Source organism: Eschrichtius robustus, chromosome 19 (assembly GCF_028021215.1).
Source record: "Eschrichtius robustus isolate mEscRob2 chromosome 19, mEscRob2.pri, whole genome shotgun sequence".
Taxonomy (NCBI): Eukaryota; Metazoa; Chordata; class Mammalia; order Artiodactyla; family Eschrichtiidae; genus Eschrichtius; species Eschrichtius robustus.
The window spans coordinates 3,683,536-3,709,776 of NC_090842.1; the positions used below are offsets into that span (position 1 = coordinate 3,683,536).

The following is a 26,241-nucleotide window of genomic DNA, read 5'->3' on the forward strand; positions in this document are numbered from 1 at the left end:
TTAATAAAGAGATCAATAAACTTTTTAAATGGATGCAAAAATAAATCTTAATTCGGCATATTAAAGATGTCTGCTTTGACAGTCATCTGAGCAGAGACTAAAGCCTATTTTTATCTGACAAAACTTCAGAAAACAGGTCTATTATCCTTAAAAATGTAATGCCGGCCCAAGAGGAGAAGCCACGCCTCCTGGAGTTTTCCTGTATTCTCATGTAAATTCCAGCACGCCTGAAGAACCTATGATGGAATCTCGCTCACACCACACCTCCATCACCTTCGTACAAGTGGCAACAGGAAGAATAAAAGGGCATTCTTTGACTTTTCAGATTTTTTATTAGGGACTCTTACAAGGCCACCGGGTTGGCTGAGCTGGGGCAATCGTGTCCCCAAACCCCAACTTCTCTCACTTCTCAAAACAAGGGTTGACAGGTGAGGCCCCTCCTTGCCTTTTCCTCGTGAGATTCTGAGTCAGGGATGGTGGTGAGCCATGCTGGGAGAAAGAAGAACGAATAGAAAATTCTCCCCCCACCCTGGAGAGAGTGGAAGGGAAGCAAACGGACCGTCACCAATGCCCCCACCCCAAACCTGCCCCGTGTCTCCACGGACTGTGGGATCGACTCGGCCAAGCCCACAGACCCCGTGACCCCAAGCAGTTGGGGGGCCTGCAGGTGCCCAGCCACGCCGTGCCTGTCCAATCCTGGCCTGCCCCTGGGTACACCCATCTAGCAAAACACGTTTGTTTTTTTAGAAAAAATGTCCAAGTGCTTATTTATGTACTTATTTTTTAAATAATTATTATTGGAGTATAGTTGATTCTAAATGTTGTGTTAGTTTCAGGTGTACAGCACAGTGAATCAGTTGTGCATATGTATATGTCCATTCTTTTCCAGATTCTTTTCTCATATAGGTTATTACAGAATGTTGAGTAGAGTTCCCTGCGCTGTACAGTAGGTCCTTGTTGGTGATCTATTTTATATACAGTCGTGTGTATATGTTCATCCCAACCTCCTAACGCATCACTTCCCCCCATGTTTCCCCTCTGGTAACGAAAAACTTGATTGTGATACCCATGAGTCTGCTCAGTTTTGTAAATAAGTTCATCTGCATCATTTTTTACTAGATTCCCCGTATAAGTGATATCATATGGTAAATAGTTGTCTTTCTCTAACTTCACTTAGTGTGATCATCTCTAGGTCCAGCCATGTTGCTGCAAGTGGCATTCATTCTTTTTTATGGCTGTGTTCCATTGTATGTATGTACCACACCTTCTTTATCCGTTCCTCTGTCGCTGGACGCTTAGGTTGCTTCCATGTCTTGGCTATTGTAAATAGTGCTGCAGTGAACATCGGGGGGCGCATGTATCTTTTTGAATTATAGTTTTGTCTGGATGTATGTGCAGGAGTGGGATTGTTGGGTCATATGGTAGTTCTATTTTTAGTTTTTTAAGGAACCTCCATTCTGTTCTCCATAGTGGCTACACCAATTCACATTCCCACCAACAGTGTAGGAGGTTTCCCTTTTCTCCACACCCTCTCCAGCATTTATTGTTTGTGGACTTTTTAACGATGGCCATTCTGACTGGTGTGAGGTGCTAACTCATTGTAGTTTTGATTTGCATCTAATAATTAGTGATGTTGAGCATCTTTTCATGTGCCTTTTGGCCATCTGTATGTCTTCTTTAGGGAAATGTCTATTCAGATCTTCTGCCCATTTGTTTATTGGGATTTTGGTGTTGTTGTTTTTCTGATATCGAGCTGCATGAGCTGTTTGTATATTTTGGAGATTAATCTCTTGTCGGTCACTTTGTTTGCAAATATTTTCTCCCATTTTCTGGGTTGTCTTCTCACTTTGTCTGTGGTTTCCTTTGCTGTGCAAAAGCTTTTAAGTTTAATTAGGTCCCATTTATTTTTGTTTTTATTTTCATTACTCTAGGAGGTGGATCAAAAAAGATATTCTGTGATTTATAACAGAGAGTGTTATGCCTGTGTTTTCCTCGAAGAGTTTTAGACTATCCAGTCTTACATTTTAGGTCTTTAGAGTTTATTTTTGTGTATGGTGTTAGAGTGTTCTAATTTCCTTCTCTTACACGCAGTTGTCCAGTTTCCCCAGCACCACTTTTTTTTTTTTTAGCAATTGATTGATTGATTTTAACCACTTATTGAAGAGACTGTATTTTCTCCATTGTATATTCTTGCTGCCTTTGTCATAGATTAGTTGATCATAGGTGCGTGGTTTTATCTATGGACTCTGTATACTATTCCATTGATCTGTATTTCTGTTTTTGTGCCAGTACCATACGGATTTGATTACTGTTGCTTTGTAGTACAGTCTGAAGTCAGGAAGCCAGATTCCTCCAGCTCTGTTTTTCTTTCTTAAGATTGCTTTCGCTGTTCAGGGTCTTTTGTGTTTCCATACAAATTTTAAAATTTTTTGTTCTAGTTCTGTGAAAAATGCCATTGGTATCAAGTGCTTTGTAATTACGAAAGTGATTTTAAGTGGTTGTAGAGATATGTTATCCTGCACATTGGAAGGTTAGTGCGATATTGTGAACCAGAAAGCCAAGCAAGCCATTGTTTTCAGGCTCCTAGCTGGCTTTTGATTAGTATCATGATTGAGGGAAAAACATGTGGATGTTTTCTGGGGAGTAGATGCATGTTATTTGCTAGTAAATAGGGTAAGTTCTTCCAGGGCTAAAACTGGGACTTTTCTGTTGGAATCCCACTATGTTGAAGGGTAGAATTTGGTGTGCAGTGGGGTCATTTTTTTTTTTATTTTATGTGTATTTTACCACAATTTTTTAAAATTTTATTTTAATTTTATTGAAGTATAGTTGATTTAGTGTTCTAATTTCCACTGTACAGCACAGCAATTCAATTATATATTTTTTTTCATATTTTTCTCCATTATGGCTTATCACAGGATTTTGAATATAGTTCCCTGTGCTGTACAGTAGGATCTTGTTGTTTATCCATTCTATATATAATAGTTTCCACCCACTAATCCCAAACTCCCAATCCATCCCTCCCACAGCCACCCCCTTGACAACCACAAGGTCTCTTCTGTGAATCTGTTTCTTTTTCAGATAGGTTCATTTGTGTTGTATCTTAGATGCCACATACAAGTGATATCATACGGTAGTTGTCTTTCTCTAACTAACTTCACTTAGTGTGATAATCTCTGGGTCCATCCATGTTGCTGCAAATGGCATTATTTCATTCTTTTTTACGGCTGAGTAGTGTTCCAGTGTATATATGTACCACACCTTCTTTGTCTATTCCTCTGTTGATGGACATTTAGGTCATTTCCATGTGTTGGCTACTGTGAGTAGTGCTGCTATGAACATAGGGGTGCATGTAGCTTTTCGAATTATAGTTTTGACTGGATATATGCCCAGGAGTGGGATTGCTGGATCATATGGTAATTCTATTTTTAGTTTTTTAAGGAACCTCCATACTGTTCTCCATAGTGGCTGCACCAATTTACATTCCCTGCAATTGGCAGTGTAGGAGGGTTCCCTTTTCTCCACACTGAGTGGGGTCATCTCTGACTGCAAGGAGTACTGGGGCTAGGGGACCAGCGTAGTGGTGAGAAGCTGACATATCTCACCCAGTGTTCCCCAATCCACTCCAGCTGCCCTCCCATGTTCCACATCGCTGGCCCACGAATGGGTTGACTGAATCAAAGCCACGATCAAAAAGCTGGTGCCATCCACAATTATTTTTTGAACTTGTGGTTTATATCCTGCCCACTTTATAAAAAAAAAAAAAAAAAGATTCAAGGCAGTTTACAATAGGACAATTAACTTAAAAAGGGCAATTAACAGTACAAATATTTTAAAAACAGGTCAAAACCATTTGGAAGAAGAGAGAGGTATGTCAGATGATTTAATTACAGAAATGAAAAAATAAATTTAGCTCTAGGCTTCCTGGCAACAAAGGCCCAAAAGGAAAGTCTTCATTGTCTGAAGATGAAAACACACCAGTTCACCTGGCAATGGAAATGCTCTCCTGGCACCAAATTCTAGGAAGACAGTGCGTTCTTCTAAAAACCCACGAGTTTTTATTAAAGGAAGGCTGGTATCCAGGTGTCTTTAAATCTTATTAACATGCTTAAAAGAAGACACTTCACTGAATCAAGCATATGAAATCATAACTCTATAGCTCTAACCAAAGTTAAAAACAAAATTGATCTTCTACTCCAGATTTCTGTTCTGGAAACAGCTATTTGCTAATAAAATTGAATGCCAGGTCTTTGGAAATATCAAGTATCTCCAAATACTGAAAGAATCATAGCAACTAATGGTAATTAGGGGAGAATGCAGGACATAAATGTTTTAATCACAAGTTACAGTTACAGCCTCCAGAGCATTTGGTGCGAGTTTCGATGCTTACATCTGAACGGTAGAAGTGGGGCACAGCTATCTTTCCCTGTCAAGTACTCACTCAGAGGACGCCCTTACTAAATGAAGAGCAGGGGAAAGCCTTCCACCCCAGGTCAGAGGGATCCACATCCTTAAATAATTACGACAGTAATTGTAATAATGAAATTCTAGATGTGGGCGGGGCGGGGTGCCCGAGAGAGAGACTTAAACTGTGATCTGTTGGTTTTCTCTGAAAAAAGGTCTCTGGTGTGAGGCACAAATATCTGGAAACATGCGGAAGACCTGGTCTGGCGGGGGCTCCTCGGGAGCCTGCATCACGGAGCCGGCACTGCAGCTCTTCCCAGCCTCTTCCACCAGCTGTCGGACGTAGAGCTGCTCGATCTGGAGGGACATGCACCACAAGGTCAGAGATGGAGGTGGGGAGTGAGGTGGGCCTCTCTGATTACCCGGCTCCAGAGCCATCCATCAGAACCTCCAGGCCTCCAATGAATGAACGAGCAAGCAGTCTTCCTGCAAAGACTCCTGTGTATACTCTCCCAGTAGCGCTCCAGTCTGGCGAGCCAGGGTCCAGAATTCCACCCATTGGAGTTCATTTCTTTGACTAGAGTTAAACAAGGGCTGGCAAAGCCCTAATCTGTCAACTTAGACCTTAAGACAACTGAACAGGGGGACTCTTTCTGAAAAGGAGGTTTTGAGTTTTAAAAAACGAACTAAACAAAAGGAGTGGAAACAACGTGGACTGTGGGAGTCCTGGAACATGAGACGATAGTTCAGGGATGAAAAGAGTCTCCTTCCCACACCTGAAACGCTCGTCCAGGCCTGCACACGGGTGGAGCCCCCCCGGGCCCTGCTGCCTGGTCCCCAGCCAGACGTGCAGGCTGCAAGGTCTGGACGCGAGCCCTGAAGCCGCCAGTTCTCACCTGCACGAGAATGAGCTTGGAGCGCAAGGGGGTCATATCTGGAAACTCCTCTCCGAAGCACAGCACCACCCTGCTGTCGGGAAGCCGGCTCTGGCTGTTGTAGAACTGCTGCAGCTCTGGAGGGACACCAGCGCAGGGGAAGGTGTTTGCGAATCCTGGCCTTGCGACCCCCTTGGCCAGGTGGACTCGGGGCTTTCGCACCTGAGCTCGTCCCCCTTCGCGGGGCCCCTTCTCCAGAAAGCCCCCGGGAGTTCTCTGGCCAGCAGCCTCAGGGGACCAGAGTGACTGATTTCACACGTCCCGACCTTCCAGGAGGAACTCCCGGGCGTGGGATCCTAGCCACACGCCTCCCAGGATGACGGCAGCCTCGGGCAGCGCTCCTGTGCGGGCGTGCACAAGGTCACTATCTCAGGACGTGGACACGGCTGCCCGGGGACCTTGCCAAGATGCAGATTCTGACCCCGCAGGCCCGAGCTGGGGCCTGAGACTCTGTGTCTGTAACCAGGGCCCGGGGACAGCCCACAACGACGTGGCAAGGCGCTAAGTTCCTTAATCCTCCAACAGCTGCGCAAGGAAAGAACCGCATAGGCGCCCCCTCTGCGGGCACCCCCTCCAGACGCCGGGAGTCAGGCAGGGAGGGGCCTGGGTGGCTCCGGGAGAACGGGCAGGGCAGGGTTCAAACGCAGGGCCGCCCCGCTGCCCCCTGGCTGGGGCCTCTCCTCCGCGGGCCACCCCTGGACGCACAGGCGGGAGGGAGGCGGGTCGGGACTGACCTCGGAAGAACTGGCTGGTGTCGAAGACCTTGACCACCTCGTCGCGCTCCAGCTTGTTGGGGCCGCCCCTGCCCGCCGCGGCGTTGCCGCTGTAGAACACGCGGCCCTGGCACAGCCGCTTGACCAGCACGCCCTGCCGGCTGCTGTGCAGGAGGACGCCGCGCTCCAGGTGCCCGAACAGCTTCCGTGTCACCTGCCGCTGCCGCTCACTGGGGATGGCGTCGGCCGGCGGGAAGCGCACCAGCTCCAGGCCCTCGGGCCCACACAGCTTGCCGCCGGGCAGGCCGGGCTGGCCCAGGGACAGGCGGCAGCCCTCGGGGCACGTGGTGGTGGTCTGGCCCACCAGCTTGCCCCCGTAGTAGAAGCTGATGACCATCTGGGAGAAGGCTGTGGGGAGACGGGGTCAGGTCAGGGGCTGCGGGAGAAGGGGCCCCGGTCCCTTCTGTGCCAACATGGCCGGAGCCTGCCTTTCTCCCAAGGGGGGACGGCTTAACCCTGGGACTCTTCGGCATTCTGGGCAAGTTCACGGTTTTTATAAGCATGACTAAATACCCAGAATCACTAAGGAAGCCAATGATTTTCAAAATAGTAAAAATTGCTGGAGTGTCCTCCCTCCTTCTGGGGATGGTCTCGTAACTGCTGTAATTTACAAGTCACGGTTGAGGGTAAACGATGTTGTGACAACTTAAATTCTTAGGAAAATAACTCCATCTCACAGGCCCCGCTCTACCACTATCTATCGTGTATACAACATACAATTTATACTAGATGTATAAACAAACACATATATACACACGCACATATATGAATGAATGTACGTATATATGTACACACGCAAACACACGCAGTACTGCCTACGTTCATAATGGAAAGACATGCTAGATTTGATTTCCAGGTTAGTGAAAACAAAGATGTAATCTTTTTTCTGACAAATCCACAGTCGCCTTGGGGTTCCCTGAATTTCCAATTAAGAATCTCTCCAAAACCTTTCATCCAAACCTGTTCTCAGGAAGAAGTCTGAAAAGTACTCAAATTAAGGCAATGTTTCCCAAAATGTGCCACACATAAGATGATTGGGGGGGGGCGGGGGGAGACAGCATTAAATAAATGAAAAGATTATTCCATTTTCAATATTCTCTCCATCGCTGATCAAAGAAAGCCCTAGTTTGGTGCTGATGGACCCTTAATACGTAATTCTGACAACCTCCCTTTCTTTCAAACGAGGCAGAGCACTTGAGCCTCTGAGCCTTGGGTGGGGGTAATATAATGGCCAGAATTTCTGAACAGTGTGTCTGGTTTCCACTGACTTTGCTTTGGCCTCTGAGTTCCTACTTACAGCAAGTGGCATTGGTTCCACCTTTACAGGCAATGATAGATGGTCCCCATTTAAATTAAACTTAATTTTTTAAAAGTGAAACTTCGAGAAAAGTCAGACATTAATAATAGTCCAGGCGGTACCCAGGTATGAAAACCAACTGCGAAGGTGGGGCTCACGTGACTACTGTTTGTTTGGGAACCTCTAAACTAAGGTGGGAGTGAAGACAACAGGGAGTCCAGGGACACCCCCAGCGGGACCTGCATCTTAATACCTTAAGCTACAAGAAGTACACGCACTACCAACAAGCTTGGTGAGTTCAGGGCACCTTCCAAGTGCCCGAGACCCGCCGAGGGCTGCCTCTGGAGCCACACGGGCTGTGAGTGGCCCAACTCCATGGTGCCCCCGAGAGCTGTGCAGGGCCCCCACCTGCCCCACCATCAGGGGCGGCCCTGCGAGCAGCCACCTGCCCGGCCGGGGTTAACGTGCCACGCACTCCTGATTCCTCGGACCCTCCCGCTGGGCTCCGCTCAAACGGCGAAACGCCCTGCTCCATTTTCTCCCACGTCGGAGTTCAGTGGCGTTCCCGAATCATGCGGGGTTGTGGGTTGGGGCTTCAGGTGGTCCAGTCCAACTCGTTTCCTTGACATTCGGGGAAACTGAGGCCCGGGGGGGCTCAGCGGCACCCGCCTCCCAGCCCACGTCTCATCCCCCGCTCACCGCCCTCCCCACGTACCGTGTCTGCACCACCTAACGCTCCACGCTCCGCTCCCTACACTCCGGAGCAATTCTGACCTTTGTCCCAAATGAATGAGATGCTCCAGATTGACTCTGTCATCGCCCAGGCCTTATCTCATGCCAGCGCCTCTCGGCCGTGTGAACGGCCGCTGCACAGGTGCTCCAGACAGGCCCAGGAGGGCTGTGCAAGCGGCCCCTGCTGAGGGGCGGCGCGGGCTGGGAAGGCCTGAGCAAGGACACACAGCCGCTCCAGCCGAGCGGTGGAGGCCCCGGAGGAGAAGCGCCTCAGCCCGGCCACCGGCAACCCTGTCCTGCGCCCGGTTTAGCCACTCGCCCACCGAGGACAGCCCTGCTGGGGGACAGTCTGACCACGGTGGCGGCTCAGCACAGATGCCAGGGGCACGGACTCTGGAGCCTGGCCACCTGGCGTGTGGCCCCAGCTGGGTGGCCCGGGCAGCGGCTCCACCACTCCGAGCCTCAGTCTCCCCATCAGCAAAGTGGAGACGATGGCCCCACCCCCGGGCAGCTGTGAGAACTGTGTGAGCTCGCATTTGTGCCCGGCGCGTGTAAGCACCGTGTAAGTGACGGTTAAATAAACTGGGATGACAGGACAAAAGACGAGCTGCGTAGATGAGACCCCTGAAGTTGTGTCCCATCCCTGGTCTCACAGCCGTACCTGGTGCTGAGCCCAGTGGTTGGGATCCATTAGCATACTGAGTCCTCACAGCGACCCCCTTGAGATGGAGACTATTCACAATTACACCATTTTCCAGGTAAGGAAACCGCGGCATAGACAAGTGAAGGCGCTCGCCCTGACGACGCGACTGCCAAGTTGGGGGCCTGGACCCAGCCCTCCCCAGCAGGCCAGCTCCGTGCCTGCCACTCCTGCCACTCTGACAGTTCCAGACGATGCCCTTGAGCCTAGTCACTTCCACGACACAGTCGAGATCACGCTGGCGGCCTGAGGCGCGTGTGGGTCCGCCAGCACAGTGGGGTGCTGTCAACACGTGTCTGTTGCCAGCGTCTTACATGGGATGTTTCACATAAAAATCCAGACCTCTGGTTTCTCTACAGTAAATGGGGAAAGCGAGGCTGGCTGGGTCTGCGGGTCCAAGGGCAGCGCAGTGGGCAAGGGGCTCCACTTTGCCACACTCCCTACCGCTCCCTGGCGCCTTTCACGTGTCCGCTTCACTCACTGCCTCCTGCCTGCAGGGTTAAGAACAGGGAACCCTTGACAGCTTATTCACCTAGTGGGGTGTGTGTGAACGGAACAGAGGGACCAAAGTCCACAACTTCTACAAGAACGTTTCAGGACTTTCTCGGCATGAGGCAGTGGCTGTGCGTCTCCTCACACGCTGGGTGCTGAGAAGCTCTGGAACAACCCAGGAAACTTCCTCCCTAAACTGTCTTTGCTCACCCAGATGCCGCAGCCCTGTGCCCAGCTACTCTTCTGCCCCCAGAAAGCATCAGTCAGCAGACTCCCCGGGCCACGGCCCCGTGACCCAGGCATAAACCGGTCTCAACAACAGGCTCGCACCAGATGCCTGGGTTTGAACCCTGCACCCCGCTTCCCAGCTGTGGGACCTCGGGCCAGCAATTTAACCTCAAAGCCTGTTTCCTCTTCTGTGAAGCCGGAGTTCTAACAGCCCCCAGCTCGCAGGGCTGCCGTGCAATGGATAAGAGCTCTGAGAACAGGAGGGTTGTTTTCCTTATAATCTTCTGGCCTGGGTGAGACCTGGATCCACCCACCCCCCAAATATACCCATCCCGTGAGGGCCTTGGTCGAGACACCGCTCCCTGAGCCCCGTTTCCTCCGCTACACCAGGAGGCCTGAAGCCCGCAGCCCTAACGTCCTGTGGTCCATCTTGATGAGTCAAGCTGCTCGCTTCTCACAGAACAAGGCAGCTACTGGGGAAGACACCGCCTTCCTCTGCCCTGAAGATGCCACCAATGAGCCTGAATGTAAATTCCAGAATCCCCGGCAAAACTAGACAACCATGTGGCACAGGCCACCTCTGCCCGCAAGGGACAGGGGCACAGACAGAACGGACCAGCTCAGCGGCCCACAAGCTGCATGACCCAGGGTTTCTGAGCCTGTGCAGTGGGAACAGTAACGGCACCTGCCTCAAGGTGGTGCCGTAATGAGATGAGGCCATGAAAGTCTCAGCACGGATCCTGGCACCCAACCAGCACCAGCTTCACCACCAGCACCACCACCGTCATCATCAACACCATCACCACTGTCGTCGTCGTCATTGTTATTAGTAGCCTTATCGCTACAAGCTTGGGTGTGGGAGAGGGTATGTCAGTAAAGGAAACCGACCCCAGTAACACTGACCAATTACGTCCCTACCAGCAAGTTGTAACAATACCCCGTTAGAACCTCACGGCACCCTGCTGCGGTGGCTGTCACCACTGTCCCTACCTTACAGGGCAGGAGCCTTTAGTTCAGAATGGTTCAGCTCCTCCACCTGGGGTCGCACAGAGCGGGGCCTTGAGCGTGTCTGTGCCCACGCTCTTTCTCCTGCATAACTGCACCCAGAAAGAACTCTTTGGATCTGTCTGTTAGTCCAACCCAAAAAGAAGCTCAAGACCGCCACTTGCTCGCAAGCCAAACAGTGAGAAGGAGGAATCGGGCTCCCAACTTCCGACACCGGATTGCGCTCGTCCACAACCCTCGTGGGCCCCCACGGGTCCTGAGAGCTTTGTCTTCAAAGAGCTCGCCTGGCCCGCCCCCAGCCCGCCCCGCACCCCTCCGTACCTGCGTGGTGCGCGTCGTAGGTGCTGTACCCTGGCACCAGCGGCAGGCCTGCTGGAGAGAGACAAAAGCAGCTTCAAACCCAGCCAGACCCCCAGCCGTGTGCGGGAACCCAGTCTCCTTAGGAGCCGCACGTGCGTGCTCCTGAGGCCCCGCCGCAGGCTTCCGCCGCGTTCAGGGTGTTCCCTCCCGGCACAGCGACCCTCGTTTCATAAAGCCAGACCTCAACCCGACCGGCGGGCAGGGGGCGGAGCCTTCCCCTGTGCTGTGGGATCTCTGATCGTGTGTCAGCGTGACACCACGGGGCCACACTTCCTTCCCGCCCCAGGGTCTGCTGCTGGAATACCCTGGACTGCGGCCCCGCACCCAGGCCTTGCCCCGGAGGGGAGCCCGGAGCCCAGCGAGTGTTCCCGGTCGCGTTGCCGCAGCAGAGGGTTTCGGGGCGACATCGTCCCCCAGCAGCCTGGCCAACTGTAAGGCCGCTACCTCCCGGTCTCCCACAGGGGACGGTGGGGCAAAGAGGCGAGGGAGGAGGCAAAGACGCTCGTGCCCCAGGAGGGAGGGTTGTTTCAAGGGGCGGGGGCATCAGAAGCTAAGAAAAGGGCGAAGGCCTCGCTTGTCCTCACGACCCTGGGGGCAGGTCCTGGTGTCTCCATTTTATAGTCAAGTAAACTGAGGCTCGAATAAGATATGCAACTTCCTGGCACGGGATTCGAATCCAGGGCTCCGCGCTCTCCCCATCTCAGATGCCCTCGGCTATCCTTGGCTCTCAGGGGTCCTCATGTCACAAGACTGTCCTAACGGACCTACAAGCCCCGCTGCATCTTCCCTCTGGTCTCCCGCCCCTCCGTCCGCCCTTCCCAGGAGCACAGCGGGGCGCGCCACCGCCTACGGGAAGGACACTGTGCCTCCAGGGGACAGTGGCAAGTGGGGCACAAAGGCGTGGCCGGGCTGCGCCCTCGGGGCCGGAAGCCACGCCAGCTCTCCGGGCTCAGTCACCTTCAGGAAAATAGGGGTCACGGTAGCCTCCCCGCCCACCCCGCCCCAAGCAGAAAGGAGTGAAGGCCAGTAGCCATGGGAACACCTCTGGCCCCCCCACCCCCCGCAGCGCGGGGGGGCCCCCACCCTCACCTGCGCTGGGCTGCTGCATCCACCAGTCTGGGAGGAGCTGACTCCTGCAGGCCTCGGGCGGGGAGGGGCTCCTTTTGACCATCCCCATGTAATCGTCCACGGGAGGCTGGGGCAGGGGCGAGAGAGAGGAGAGCGGTGCTGTCACTGGGCTTCCAGACTTAACTAAAACCACGTTGTCATCTCTATCGCACGAGATGAAGCAAAGTTTCACTCTGCATCTTCAAAGATCCAAGACAATAAATCCACCAGGCTGAGCGGTCAAACCACGAGACCGAATCACTAGCCTCGCGGGGCCCCTCATGTGTTTACCGGCCTTTTACATGGAAGTGCCTATTGCAAAACCGAACGGCCAGGTCACCCAGCTGCCCTAACGCCCTGGGGAAGCACATGGTGACCTTAGACACAGTCTCCCGCGCTCCAGCCAATCTCACTCCACGCGCCACGTCTAGACTTTCCATCTCTGACCCAGTCCTTAAAGGAGGCTGGCAAACCCAGTGAGAAAACGTTTGGAGACCTGCTCTCGCTGGGATCCTCACGTGCCAACGCAAGTATCTCTCTTAGCTGAGTTGGCTGGAAAGCCTTGTATGGAAAACGGGACATCACTGGAAAGAAATGAAGCCAGGAATTCACTGGGTCTGCTGCCAGAGCCCACCCAGAGACTTAACAGCTGCCATCTGCAGGAAAGCCAGGCAGCCCAGAGGAGGCTACATCTTGTTATCTACATTCTCTCCCTCAAAGCACTCCAAAGGATTCTGTTATTGCCATGTGAGTGTTGAGAAGAATCTGTATAGCACCCACACCCCCTTTTGCAAGGCTGTGCGGAATAATTTTAGCTAGGCAATGTCGGCCTTGCAACATGCACAAAAACATAGCTATGAAGCTAAAGGTAGCTAAAATTAGTATTCAAAAACGCACGTGTTTTGCCTAAGGAGACCCCATTAAGCCTTCACTTACAGCCTATGAACTATGAGCTTGTGTACAATTCTAATAAGCCTGGTTGTATGGCTTTCCAACCCATCGAGGACTAAGAGCTGCATATTAGTAACCAGTGCGAGAGCTGTATGATAATCCATATCACGACGACAACCCCAAGCAGCAAAGAACGTTTACTTTTTCACTACAGCCTGCCTAAAAAGGCAAGGGAATATATGGTGCCATTCAAAACGTTTAAAATATGACAAGTTTGGAGCTTGAGGGAACTTCACTGCTGCAGAGCAGGCAGCTCGGCCCCAGCCCTTGGGATGAAGGACAAGCTGTAAGCTGCAGGGGGCTGACCAGCGGTTCGAGGCTGGCCTCGCGAGGATGGCAGGTCCTCACGCCCCATCCCTGAGCGAGCGAGAGCCCGCGGCCCCGGATGCCTCGGCAGAGCATTCGGGATGGCGCTGCTCTCCACCGAACACGCGCAGCTTCTGTCGGGGCCGGACCTCTGGAAACGCTGCCGCCACTCACCTCCTTGATCAGCTCGTCGATTTCGGAGCGACCGCACTCCATCTCTGTGGCTTCACTAATGCAGCCGGGAGCCACCACGCCTAATTTGCCTACGGAAAACCGGACAAGCGCATGACGACCAGCACTGAGGCATCACCACCATCATCAGGGCCACAGTCAGTGCTTTTTCTTAAGGCTAGGCTGAAGGAAGCAGAAGCCAATGTGCGTCTTCATTGGTTTGGGAAAGGCCTAGAAACCTTTTTCCCGCGCTGCTTCAGTCATCTGGTCAGCAGGCACAAGAGAAGTCGGCTGCTGCTGTGTCCAGCACTCAGAGGACCAAGGCAGCACTTTGGTATCTTCCTTCTATTTGCTGAGATCTAAGATGAACTCAAATCAGATCTACTCTACAACCGACAGAGGTTAGAGTTACAAGCTAGGGCATCTGACACGCAAAGATTTCCTGACAAAATGTGTTTGCAGGTTGGAGTCTTTTTTTTAAAGTTAATGGGCAGGAAATCTCATTTTGGCCTTTCCCAATAGACATGTGTGCATCTGTGCACGCACGTGGCGCACCATAAAGGCTCGCGGATGCCCAGGCTGGAACCCGCCTGCGGCAGGAACCGTCTAAAGGCACACGAGCATTCCCACGACAAGCACTCTGGACTGGCTAGTTTCTTCCCCCCTCTCAGGCCTCTTCCCCAGCCAGAAACTCACCTCATTACATTTATCCATGTGAGATGTATTATGACCAACAAACACTCGTTTGCTGGAATTCATCGGTCCCAATCATCTGTAGAACTGACCCACTGTTTCATCCGGACTGAATATTGATTTGATTTTGATTTGAAAAAATCACTCAGAAGCTGCTGATGGGGGCAGCAGGGGGCAGGTGGGGCACCCCCAGAGTAGCCAGCAAACCACTGAGGTACAGAGGAGAGTGCGCCCACCTAGACATTATGCAAACGCGAGGCTTCTCTGCCCCCTGAGAACCGCTGCTTCTGTAACATCCACCCCTGCAGGTGATGCAGGCTGCGCTCCGAGCTATAAACAAGCCAGGGTAACCTGCCCGTTCAAGCTTGGCTGACCCTGTGGGTGGGAGGGTTAAGAGAAACTTCTCTATTCCTTCAAGTCACAATTTATTATACTTTGTGATGATGAAAAATTTATCCAAAACTGGAATTCAGACGGCAATAGAGCACCCCAGAGTATTAGCTAAGAGGTGTCCCCCTAAGGGCCATCTGATTCTCCATGGGGAAGGTCAGTTTGTTTGACTTCCTACTGATTATCCATTAGGGTTCAGACTCAGTAGAGTTAGGTATTAATTCACAGACAACTAAGCTACAAATGATCACTAGAGAAGATCACCCCCAACCATGGTTGTGTTGCCCGGGCAGGACACTCACAGGTTCGGCTCAGCCTTCTGCCTTGCACTGACCGTGCACACCTGCGTTGCATGTTCTGTGAAGCAATCTTAGACGACGGCACGCTGGTGCCCTCGTTAATGAGTTAGACAACTCTCCGACCCAGGCTCACCATTTATTTCTGAGAGTCACGATTTTAACTTTTTAAAAATTACGTACCAACATTTTCAACCTCCCTGCAGTGGGAAGAGCCCCCTCAGAAACTCAGAATTCCTGCCCAGCCCTAGGCAGTTTTCAAGGGTTCTATTTTCTTCCCAGCATTACTGGACGACTGACTAAGCGGCTATGGAGGAAAGGATGCTGTGCCAAGATTCTAACTGCTACATCAAATGGCTAAGAAAGTCAACCTGTTGAAAGAATGTTTTTAACTAGGGGTGGTAATTAGGTTTCATCTCCTGGGCCGGCTCTAATCTGTAGCAGCTGTAGAGCACAGCACTTTGAAAACGCCTGAGGCCAGATTTGAGCTCAACACATCCTGATCGATTAGTGATGTCTGACCAGAGCAGAGTGTGGACATTGGGATTGGGGGGGGGGGGCGCGTGGGATGTGAGGCAGGTTTTTGCTCTTCTGCTTTAATCTCCTCACAATTGCTTTCCTGGGATTTTACAGAGGGAGGAGACTTCAGGAACGATCACATCTGGGGGTTCCCAAACAACGGTCAGGATCTAGTATCTAGAAGCCAACAGCGCGCCATCTGCAAGTTCATTCAAGAACTCTGCCCTCAACCCCTATCAGCCATCCCTTCTTTGTCCACCTTATTTTCTCCTGGCCTGCTCTGCAAGCTGCTAGAAAACAAAAGGAATCCCTCATCGGCACTGTTCGGGGAGCCTTGCTCCCGTCCAAGCCCGTTGCTGCGCCCCAGGGAGGCCCCAGCACTCGCTCCTGGTCCAACAGGCAGCGAGCAGCAGTGCCAGCTGCCACCCCGTCTCCCGCCCCTTCCTCCCGTCCGCTGCCTCTCAACTGGAAGCTGCCACAGTCAGCAGATGGTGGGTGAGGTCAGCGGAAGGAGACCTCAACCTCTGCTGACGTAAAGGAGAGAACTATCTGTTTAGCTGGACCCCGTGGGCGGCGACTCGAACCCCAGACCCAGGCAGCCTCCGTTGGGCCAAGTGCCCATAAAGAAAGGATACTTACATTTTTGCTCCTCCTCGGGGACGATTCGGTAAACTTTATACGGTTCAGAAATGTCCAGCTGGGACCGGTCTGTCACTTCCTCAAAATCCGGGCTCTTGTTCAAAGCACAGCGTAACCTCGTCTTCCATGTGGCCGGCTCGGCCTTGTCCCCTTCCTTAAACTTCCCTTTAAAAACGGCCCAGGCCTGAAGGAAGAGAAGAAAACCCATGAAGTACCCAGCTGGCCCCGGGACCACACACACCCAGGGCCACGGGCAGGACCTGCTCTGCTGGCCCTCCTGAAGGTCCTCAGTCCAGGATTTCAGGGCTCAGAGACCCCAAGCAGACCACTTCCTCTGACAGAAGTGAAAAGACCCAGGTCGGGGGGAGGGCGTTCCGGAACTCGAACCCAGGCCCAAGGACGGACGGACACACACACACACACACACACACACACACGTGTATCTTGGCTCTGCCCCCTGCAAATCCTCCCCAGGACCAGACGGCCGGGAGGAGCCCGAGGTCAAGTAGCACAAAGAGGAAGCTTCACATGGTTTCACTAGAATGTTCAAAACAAAGAGCAATTTGTTGCTTTTTCAAATCAACCTCTAGCTAAAATTTAGCGTGAAAAGGGAACATTTGCAAAAAAAAGTCTGAATGCGGTCATCCACTGCCCTGCTACTTTTAACAGCAATTTTGTTTTGCATTTTGGCATTTATTCTAACCTTCCCCACCCCCTTCTCCCCTACCGCTCCCCAGGGTACTGTTTAAAATGCAAAGAAATGTTTTCCCTCTCTGTGGGTTTTTTTACAGCTCCATTTTCTGACCTCTCCAAACCTTAGAATCTGAACTAGGACCAGAAATTCAAAGCTGGAAACTTTTAAGTCAAAATGTAAAATGGGGCAGTATTTAAAAAAAAAAAAAATTAAAAACGTGGATGGGCACAGTTTTTAGATTTCAAAATTGGAATACAGACACACCAATCAGGAGGTCACTACTGTCAGGTGAAAATAACGTTTGGTGTCAGGCAAAATCAGACATGTCTTCCAGCCTAAAATAATAGGAGATCTGGAGGGAATTCTCAACCCTCACCCGGGAAAATGAAATTCTAAGAGCTGACTTTCCCAAGGTGACCCAGTCTGGGATTAAAAACCAGCTGTTCTGACTTCCAACCCAAGGAATTTCTACTTCAGCAAGCAGCAGGCAGGTGTTCCCAAGCTTAATGCATGTACCGATCCCCTGGGAAGCTCGTTAAGATAGGGATTCCTGGGCCCTGCCCCTCAAGAGTCTCCTTGGGTACCTGTGGGTTAGGTCTGGGAACCCGTATCTTTAGCCAACATCCCAGTGATTCTGACTTAGGTGGCCAGGAACTCCATAACACCTTGAGTCAGATTCCCATTTAAAATAGTTCTGGTAGGGCTTCCCTGGTGGTGCAGTGGTTAAGAATCCACCTGCCAATGCAGGGGACACAGGTTCGAGCCCTGGTCCGGGAAGATCCCACATGCCGCAGAGCAACTAAGCCCGTGCTCCACAGCTACTGAGCCTGCGCTCTACAGCCCGTGAGCCACAACTACTGAAGCCCGCGTGCCACAACTACTGAAGCCCACGTGCCTAGAGCCTGTGCTCCGCAACAAGAGAAGCCACCGCAATGAGAAGCCCACGCACCGCAACGAAGAGTAGCCCCCGCTCGCCTCAACTAGAGAAAGGCCGCGCGCAGCAACGAAGACCCAACGCAGCCAAATAAATAAATAAATAAAATTCATAAAATCGGCCTGGCTTGTTCCCCTGATGTAAGACAAGTTCAGTGCCTGTAGCATCCCCTCTCCCCGCTGTGACACCCAGAACATCTCCAGACACTACCAAGTGTCCCCTAAGGAAGTACTATCATGACTCACACACACCCTCATTTGAGAACCACTGAGCTGGTAATCCGCGTTACCAATGGGCCTGGAAGAGCGTGGATTTGGGGGCCATGTTAGACCAGCTGGGGTGTATCCAGAGCTGCACAGCCCACGGGGCACTGCCGTGGGCACCCGTCCATTCAAAGCTCACACTCACCCCATCAGGAAAGCCAGATCCAAAGAGCAAAGCAGGGCCCCGCAGTCAGGACGTGCACCGGGCTGCATCGGGCGCCCCACCGCCAGCCTGCCCTGAGCCCTTGCAGGGCTCTCTGGCCAGCTCGCAAATACCAGCTTACCTGGGTGATCGCTCAGGACTCTTCAAGAGCAAATGCTAGACAGAACAGAGTGATCTGAGGCCATCAGCAGCCACGCAGCGGCTCAGAATACACCGGAACCTACGTCTCCCCTGTCCGTGTGCTGCTCTGCGCTCGTCAGCAGCCAGCGTTAAACCCGGGACCACCGGCTCTTCCCCATTTAACGTGATTGACTCATAGAGAACAGATTTGTGGTTGCCAAGGGGGAGGGATGATTGGGAGTTTGGGATTAGCAGATGCAAACTATTAAATACAGAATGGATAAGGAACAAGGCCCTACTGTAGAGCACAGGGAACTATATTCAATTTCCTGTGATAAACCAGAATGGAAAAGAATATTAAAAAATATATATATGTATAACTGAGTCACTTTGCTGTGCAGCAGAAATTAACACAACATTGTCAGTCAACTACACTTCAATAAAATTTAAAAACAACAGAAAACAAAAAACATTACTGTCTCATTTTGTGCTTTAAAAGTCAAATGTGATTTTTTTCCTCGAAGGCCTAGTGAATTTGAAGTATCTGCTACTAAGTAAGTTCTAATTTATTCAGGCCTGTCACAAAGCCTGGTCAATGGCAGAACAATTAACGAGTCATAACCCTCAGTTAACTAGATCTTCCCCCTCAACTTTATGAAAAGGAGGCAAAATACTTTTTTAAGAATAAATATGAGCTGATATCAGGGCCTCATCAGTACAGTCAGGGATAATACAAAATGAACTAATGTCTTTTTCAATCTCCCGTCTCTGGTCCACACCACGAAGCTGACCTCACAATGACACCTGCAGACAATGAAGGATTCTCTGGTATAAGTGGCTTCTTACGATCCCTGACTAAGGCAGGAAAGCAGGCTCTTTTTTTTTTTTTTTCTCTTAACTCATAAATTTTTGAAAGGTTTTCTTTGAATGTTTGAAACAAAAGGTTCTCTACTTAAACAGAAAATCCTCAAGATGGCTCAAGGCCTGACTGTTGGCTTCTTCCAACAGCAGAGCTCTGTTGGTGGACATGGCAGAGACGTGCCCCTTGGTGGATGGAAGTGAGCACCACGTGGGGACGGGCCAGACGGGTCCTTCCACCATGTGCGTGTCCACCAGCCCAGGCTGTCGCCCTTCGGGTGGCCGCCCAGCTCTGGGTGGGCGCCCGGTCTCCCTCCCGCCCCCATTCCTGCCGAGATTGTAGACTCATTTCAGATTGCCACACTGAGGGACTGCGTAATCAACGGAAACATTGGGAATCTTGCACATTTTTCTCAACGCTGTTGAAACGGCCATGAAGAACATTGCATAAGATGTATAAATCTGGGGCTCTATTTCATTACCCCCCAGAGCAGAGCGGGAGCAGGGTGAATGGAGAGGCCTGCATCTCCGCCGGCAAGCCACAAGCGGGGCCGTGCAGCCACTGGTCCCGCCCCCAGCCCCCTCCTGAAGCAGTTTTACTGATGGTCAGCCTCCAACTGTGCCCTCAGCACCCCCACGCCTCCGCTTCAATCTGTTCATCCTGGCCACGGTCCGGTCTGCTCCTAGCAGGGTTCTCAGTGGGGAGGGGGCATCTGGCAACGTCAGGGGCATTTCTGGTTGTCACAGTGGGGCAGAGGGTGCTACCGGCATCTAGAAGGTCAAGGCCAGGATGACGCTAACATCCTCTGAGGTGCACAAGACGGACCCACACAAGGAACAATCTGGCCCCAGGTGGCGGAGCCCTGGCTTACAGCCATCTGTGATCTAGAATTCCCAATTGACTGGCTGCACCTTGGGCAATATTAAAATTTAGATGGAGCCATTCCCAAGAGAAATTCACTGTGATGCCAAAGGCAAAAAGCTTCTCCAAGAGAGGAATCCACGATGCCACCAAGGAGGAGAAAGGAGGCATGAGCAGTGCCCAGGCTCCCGACCTGGGGTCCCTGAAGGGAAGAAACCTGCCGGATGGATGTCCAGGCCACGAGGGCCCCCTTGAAGGTGAGCGCAGAACGTCCGCACGCGCCCACTTTTCTTGGAGGGGCAGGCAACTGGCATCAGATTGTCAAAGAGCTCTGTGACCCAGGTTACACAGTAACAGAAGTGCTAAGACGTGCAGCCCCCCTGCAAACACCAGGCAGAGACGTGAAGGACTGAAATGCCTCATGAGCCAGCTTTTACCTATCAGTGCTCTGCTCCGGGGCCAAGGTATAATCTCTGTCATTTTGGTTGTGTCGGGGACAGTCATCCCGGCTAAGGGTCCAGTGCTGCGCTGGGGTCCTGCAGGCCTTTGCTCCCCTCACTCATGCGCGCCTGGGGTCTGGCTCTGCCCGCCCCCGACCCTGCTCAGCCTCCTGGCTCCTCCCCACACTCACTCACTCTCCCCCCACCCCCGGACTCTGGCCCCCAAATGCCCACACAACAAGCACATATGGCAGCAGTTTGCAACCCAGATTCTGAGTCGGATCACCTCTGATATGTCTGTTTGCAAACATGGAGGCCTGGGCTCACCTTGGACCTAGGGCTCCAAATCTCCCAAGGGGTGGAGCCCACACTTCTGTGGCCCTGATGACCGATGGGGGATCCTGATGAGCCGGCTGGGCTGCAGAGCTGGGATGCCCTGGCTCCTCTGCCTGAATCTAGGTGATGGGTACGGCTAGGGGTTGGGAGCCTGGGCTCACGGCTGGGATGCCTGGGTTCAAACACTGCCTCCATCATCCAAGAGCTGGGAGATCTTGGACAAGTCACTTCTCCTCTTGGAGCCTCTACAGAACAAGGACAGGAACGGCACCTACTGCATAGGATTGTGTGGGAGGAAAACAAATAAAACACGTGGGGCTGGGCCTAGCACAGAGCAAACTCTCAGTCAGCGCTGCTGTCTCAGTGCACGTGGTGGAACTACACAGCAGCTCGCTCCATGCTTGGGGTACTGATGATTCTCAAGGGAAGTGGGCTAGTTTTAGACACCGGCTGCAGGTTCAGGACACCCACATGACCTGGCCCCAGAAGTGATGACAGATGGTGTCTCTCTCATCTGAGCTGACCCTACACTGCCAAGCAGAAGTAGCAACTCTGAAAGAATGAAGAATTAAACCTTTCCTAGAATTCTAAATGGAATTTAGGGGGCAGCCCGGGGGAAAAGGTCTCAGTCTAAAAGAAGTATTTTCTCTCTGTGTTTGCCAGTCCTCATGCAAAAGAAATGGTAGCGCAAGGGAAGAAAGTGCCCTCGGGTTTCCCTCATCGGAAAATGCCAACAATATACAACTCACCTGGAATGGGGTTAAATCGTATAACAGGTGTAAAATCACCTACTATATTTTTTGAGACACATTCGGCACTCATTTGTTTTAAGAAAAATTGGATTAACTTTCAAGCAAATAAGAAAGACAGCAATCACTCCACAGCTCCCCCAGGAGCTCACGAGGTGGCAGGGAGGCCAAGCCACTACCTTGAAGATGGAGGCGTCCACTTCCTGGTTGTAATCCTGTTTGCCAGCGTGTTTCCAAGGGATCCGGAACATGCTCTTCTCGTCGTTCTCCCAGATCAGCCCTGGGTACATGGTGCTATCGATCTGCTCAATCAGCCACTGCCGCAGCCGCCGGCCGCCGTTGCGGTCACACATCCTTGGAAAGAGAAAACATAGCCTGTGAAATTACAAACACTGTCTAATTACTCACAGCACCCCAGGTACTCAACAGCCAAGAACTGCTAACAGGAAAATCAGAGGATCACAACACAGGTGCCGGCTTGGGGGAAACCCACGGATCCAGGAACTCTGGGCCACCTGCTGTGAGAAGACAATGCCGGCTTCCAGGACCTCCAACCCTGAATGGAAACTGAAAGCTCACTGGGAAATCTGCAGCTGTGCGTCAGAGATGTGGCCCCAAGTAAGGCTCTGGCTGTGCTCTTTCCAGCTTTCACCCCCTGTTCTGTTTCACGCAAACACAGCCGCATCTGAGAGCGTCGCTCATCGTTCCATTTTTAGCAGGAGATGGGGGAAATCACTTTCACCTTTTCAGGTGCCCTCAGTGAGCAGTCGATCACTCTGAGAGCCAATTCCATGACTTAATGCCCCACTGGACCAGCATGCGTGAGCAAATACGACATTTGTGCTCTCCGAGAAACAAGAAATCCTCAAGGCTCTCCCTTTCTAGATTGCCCCTTCACAGCTGCTTTGGGAATGGGACCCAGCTGGGGTCCCATTCAAGTCTCACCATCTCTCAGCCGGCTGAGCCTGGATGGTCATTTAACCTCGGAGTGTCAGCTACGCTGGCTGACACACCAGGATAACGGCAGATACCGGGCGTTGTCATGGTGAGGACTCAGACGACACATGTAGAGCACCTCACGCATTGCCTGGACCTGAGAAGATTCTCTTTAAATGACACATGCTGTTACTATTGTCCCAACTTGCCTCCTCAGGAACTCTTAGGACCAACTGGGAGATAGAGGACAAGAGTGAGGAAAACACCTGCAGTGACAGAACAGAGCAAAGCTAGCCTCTCCCAGAATGCACCAGAATCTGGGGGCCTCACCACCCCGGGCGCCCAAAGACACCCTTGGGAAGAACATTCTAGCCAGAGCAGACAGCTTTCCCAACAGCACAGAGAAGGAGAGCATGACCGTACCGTATCGACTCACAGCCCACGTTTACAAGAACAGGGTGGAAATCCCCTAGGCGGTTGGACAGACGCCCACCCAAAAAAAAACAGCATTTCAATTCTTCCGATTAAAATGTGACCTCTTCGGGCCAACAAACTTGAAACAATCAGCAGTGACAAGACATAACATCCCTAAGAACATGGTCACATCCAGAGCCATCCTGGTCCATAAAGCAAAAAGTGTGTGTGTGTTTTGGACACTCCAGCCACCCCGCAGATGGCTATGCGGTCAGAGAAGGGGTCCAGGTCCCAGGTAGGAGGAGGTGAGGGCCCATGAGCGCCACCTGTAACTTTTTCATCCGATTAACTCCAGTTGCCCGTTTGTGGATTCAAAAGGAGTGAAGCGTGTGAAATGGGAACCGGACTTCGATTTGGAAACTGTAGACCCCAGCGAAGGCTTTTCTCTAACTAGACCCTGGGAAAGTCACTTGACCGTCTCTCTGAGGCTCTCCTCATCGGCAAAGTGCATGGACCTCAAAGTCCCAGAATTTGAAAACAGTCCCTCGTGTTTATAAACTGCAAGGGACAGGTTTGGGAGGGACACCTGGTGAGAGAGATGAAACGACACCACCACGCACCCCAGAAAATAACTTAGCAGGGCAGAGATTCCCACAGGGCTTTCCTGGAGGAAAGATGGGGCATTCTCCCGTCACCTGAGGAAGGAGCTGTGTGGAGGAGGGCCAAAGGGACCGGAACACAAAAGAAGGCTGGTGTCTGCGGATCTGTCGATTAAATGAAATGTTCCCGCTTGTTAGCATTTTGCTCACCCCCTTAGTGCAAAGTTCATAAACTGGAGTCCATGCTCCAGGAGTCTCCTGAAATAAAAAGCAAAGTTTTGTTTGTACGGGCATTTTGCTAGAAAGCGGGTCAACACCTTCTCATCAGGATTTCTAATGGATTCATAACCCCCAAACTGTTAAGGACGAATCTTGTGGTGATTTATAAGAAAAAGAAAAAAAAAAAAAAAAAAGAGAATGGCATTGAGAGGAAGAGTGAGTCACAGAACATGAAAATATTCTAGAAATCATCTAATCCAGCCCCCGCTTGGTTCAAAAGACAAAAAATCTGAGGCCCAGAGAGGCATCCCGACCCCCAAGGCCCCCAGCAGGATTTCATTTTACTCACCCTGCAGAGAAAAGCCACGGTTAAGTGAGAGGATCTCAGCATATGGACAGCTCACCTAAATTGTCACCGAAAGCCCCCCTCCAAGATTCTAAGTGGCGTTAAAAGCCTAAGATTCTTTTACAGTGTGATGCATAACAATTTACTAAACACTAACAAAATTCCACCAAATACAGAGCCAGGAAACGTTTGTAAGCCCAGTCACATGTTTAAAACTTCCTCTTCCTCGATTTTTAGGTAATAATTCTCTTTATGGCCAAGTCCTATCTGGAGCTAATCTGCATCCCTATAAATCAGCCGGGGATCAGGCTTCCCAGGCAAGGAGGTGATAAGAGGCTGCCCTGGGCCCACCCAACCCGGATTCCAGGAAGGGCCTGACACGTGGTGCAGGTGCAGGACTCACCTTCCCCACGTCTCTCAGGGCGCCTGGTCATTTGCCCTGGACACCCATAAGACCAAAGGCACAAAAGCCATTTCTCCTCCTGGTCCCAATCTTGCTGAAATACCTAAACCTCTCCCAATTCTCTGGAGAGGAAACTGCCATAATCCAAAAGGACTGTCATTTAAGGGCTGGCTCCTAACTTGGCTTTCAAAAAAAGTGGGTTACATCCCGCATACGTTGGGGGGTAGTTTAAACTCTGGAAAATCCAGTCTCTAGTTTCCATTCACAAAGCACTTCACCGCCCTGGGTAAGGAGCACACCTCACCTTAGAAAAGTCTGCCCTTTGCCCTGGGGCTCATGTTACACCAAAATGCTCTTTTAGCTGTGAGCCCTAAGCAGACTTTCTTGCCAGGAACGACCGGGCTATTATGGAAGCAAAAGACCTCCAACCGCACTCAGGAGTCTTACTTGTTCATCGATCAGAATTAAAAAATCCAGCCCGCCCCATCACAATCTAACCCCACCAGCGCGGCTGTACAAGGGGCAGTTTCACAGTTATGACTCCAGCCCTGTTCCAAGAGTAGGATTTGACCGGGAAAGGAGAAGGTCTTACAACAAGGGGGTCAATATTTCCCTGCATTGTACGGGCCATTCGACAGTTTTCCATGCCAACCAGATTTTAAGAAAAACGAGATTATTTTAAAGCAACAGCCAATCTCTGGGAGCAGCCACACCTGGATGCTCGGTTCGGATTCAGGAGAAAACGAGGACAGAGAAAGCAGACCAAGACTGCACGGCCGCTGCCTCCACGCCAGCCGACGTCCGCGCCCCCGGCCCGGGCTCCCAGCCCACCGCCTACCTGCGCCGCCTCCCGCCGTCCGCGCCCCAGGCCCCGGACCCACCTGCGCCGCCCGCCGCCGCCCGCGCCCCAGGCCGACCTGCGCCGGCGCCCGCCGTCTGCGCCCCAGGCCCAGGACCCCCAGGCCGCCACCCGCGCCCCCGGTGCTCCAGCCCGCCGCCCACCTGCGCCGCCGCCAGCCGTCGGCCGCCGCCCGCGTTCCCACGCCCGCCGCCGAGCTCCGGAGATGCGCCGCGGCCCCGGGCGCCCGCGCTAATTTAAGGCCGGGGGCGGGCCCGGCGCGCAGAGCGACGGCCGTGCCGGCCAATAGGTGCGGAAGGGCGGGAGGGGCCGCCCAATGGGAGCGGCGCGCCTGGCCCGCCTTCTTCGAAGCACTCGGCTTTCCGAGAAATCACTTTGCTCGGAGGCGTCGGCGGCCGAACGGTCCGCGAGTCTTCCGGGGTCCGCTCCGGGGGTCTCGGGAGTGTCCGCAGGAATTCCCGAGGGCCGCGGGGGCGTCCGTCGCCCCAGGTCAAGGTTAGGGCGGATGGTGGGTACCAGATGGCGTTAAGTCAGGCCAGTTGGGGCTGAGGCAGGGGGTCAGATGGCGGAGGTCAGGGCTGTGGGGTGGATGGTGGGTGTCGGCTGGCCGAGGTCGGGGCCGAGGTGGAGGTCTGACAGCGCAGGTCAAGGCTGGGATGGTAAGGGCCCCGAGGTCGATGCTGCAGACGGCCAGGGGTCCCCTCAGTGTGGCCCCCGCGCCACCACCCAGGCCGGGTCAGGCTGTCATCTCTGCTAGTGTGGCCGAAGTTCCTGGAGCTGCTGTGGGCCAGCTGAAGGCGTGTCTGAAACCTCTGCCCTCTGAACATCGGAAATAAAAGCGGCAGTGTCTAGCTGTTAAGGCTAGAATGTCCAACTAGGGAAATTTTCATCATAAATTCTTTTCCCCAGAAAACATGGGTTGTGTTGAGAAGGGTCCCCTGTGTATCTATCTGTGTCACCGTCCAGCCTCTCCTGCATGTCAGCTGGCAGTTATTGTAAACATGGGAGTGGAGTGGGGGAACAGAAATGAGAAAGAAAGTCCTGGAAA

At 52.2% G+C, this 26,241-nt stretch overlaps 1 protein-coding gene across 3 annotated transcripts; it reads right to left on the reverse strand.

The window, feature by feature from the left end:
* Positions 1-3,820: 3,820 nt before the first annotated feature.
* On the reverse strand, positions 3,821-25,385 carry IRF8 (interferon regulatory factor 8). Of its 3 annotated transcripts, none has more exons than XM_068528198.1 (9): positions 25,337-25,385; positions 21,597-21,771; positions 15,999-16,182; positions 13,465-13,553; positions 12,016-12,121; positions 10,888-10,935; positions 6,074-6,460; positions 5,301-5,416; positions 3,821-4,761 (listed from the first exon to the last, which is right to left on the reverse strand). In XM_068528198.1, exons 2-9 carry the CDS (start codon positions 21,768-21,770, stop codon positions 4,585-4,587), a joined length of 1,281 nt encoding a protein of 426 aa, XP_068384299.1. In that variant the 5' UTR covers position 21,771; positions 25,337-25,385; the 3' UTR covers positions 3,821-4,584. The 3 variants fall into 3 exon arrangements, with proteins under 3 accessions (XP_068384299.1, XP_068384298.1, XP_068384300.1); XM_068528197.1 differs by having other exon boundaries at positions 10,888-10,938; XM_068528199.1 differs by lacking the exons at positions 13,465-13,553; positions 15,999-16,182; positions 21,597-21,771; positions 25,337-25,385 and adding an exon at positions 12,530-12,570 and having other exon boundaries at positions 10,888-10,938.
* Between the last annotated feature and the right edge of the window lie 856 nt (positions 25,386-26,241).

Bases quoted from the DNA above. Each gene is read 5' to 3' on its own strand.
- IRF8 (XM_068528197.1), bottom strand. From the start codon at position 21,770: ATGTGTGACCGCAACGGCGGCCGGCGGCTGCGGCAGTGGCTGATTGAG. The intron at 12,122-13,464 runs GTGAGTGGCGGC...CCCCTGCCCCAG, and splicing joins TCGACGAGCTGATCAAGGAG to CCTCCCGTGGACGATTACAT. The intron at 5,417-6,073 runs GTCAGTCCCGAC...GTGTCCCTCCAG, and splicing joins CACCAGCCAGTTCTTCCGAG to AGCTGCAGCAGTTCTACAAC.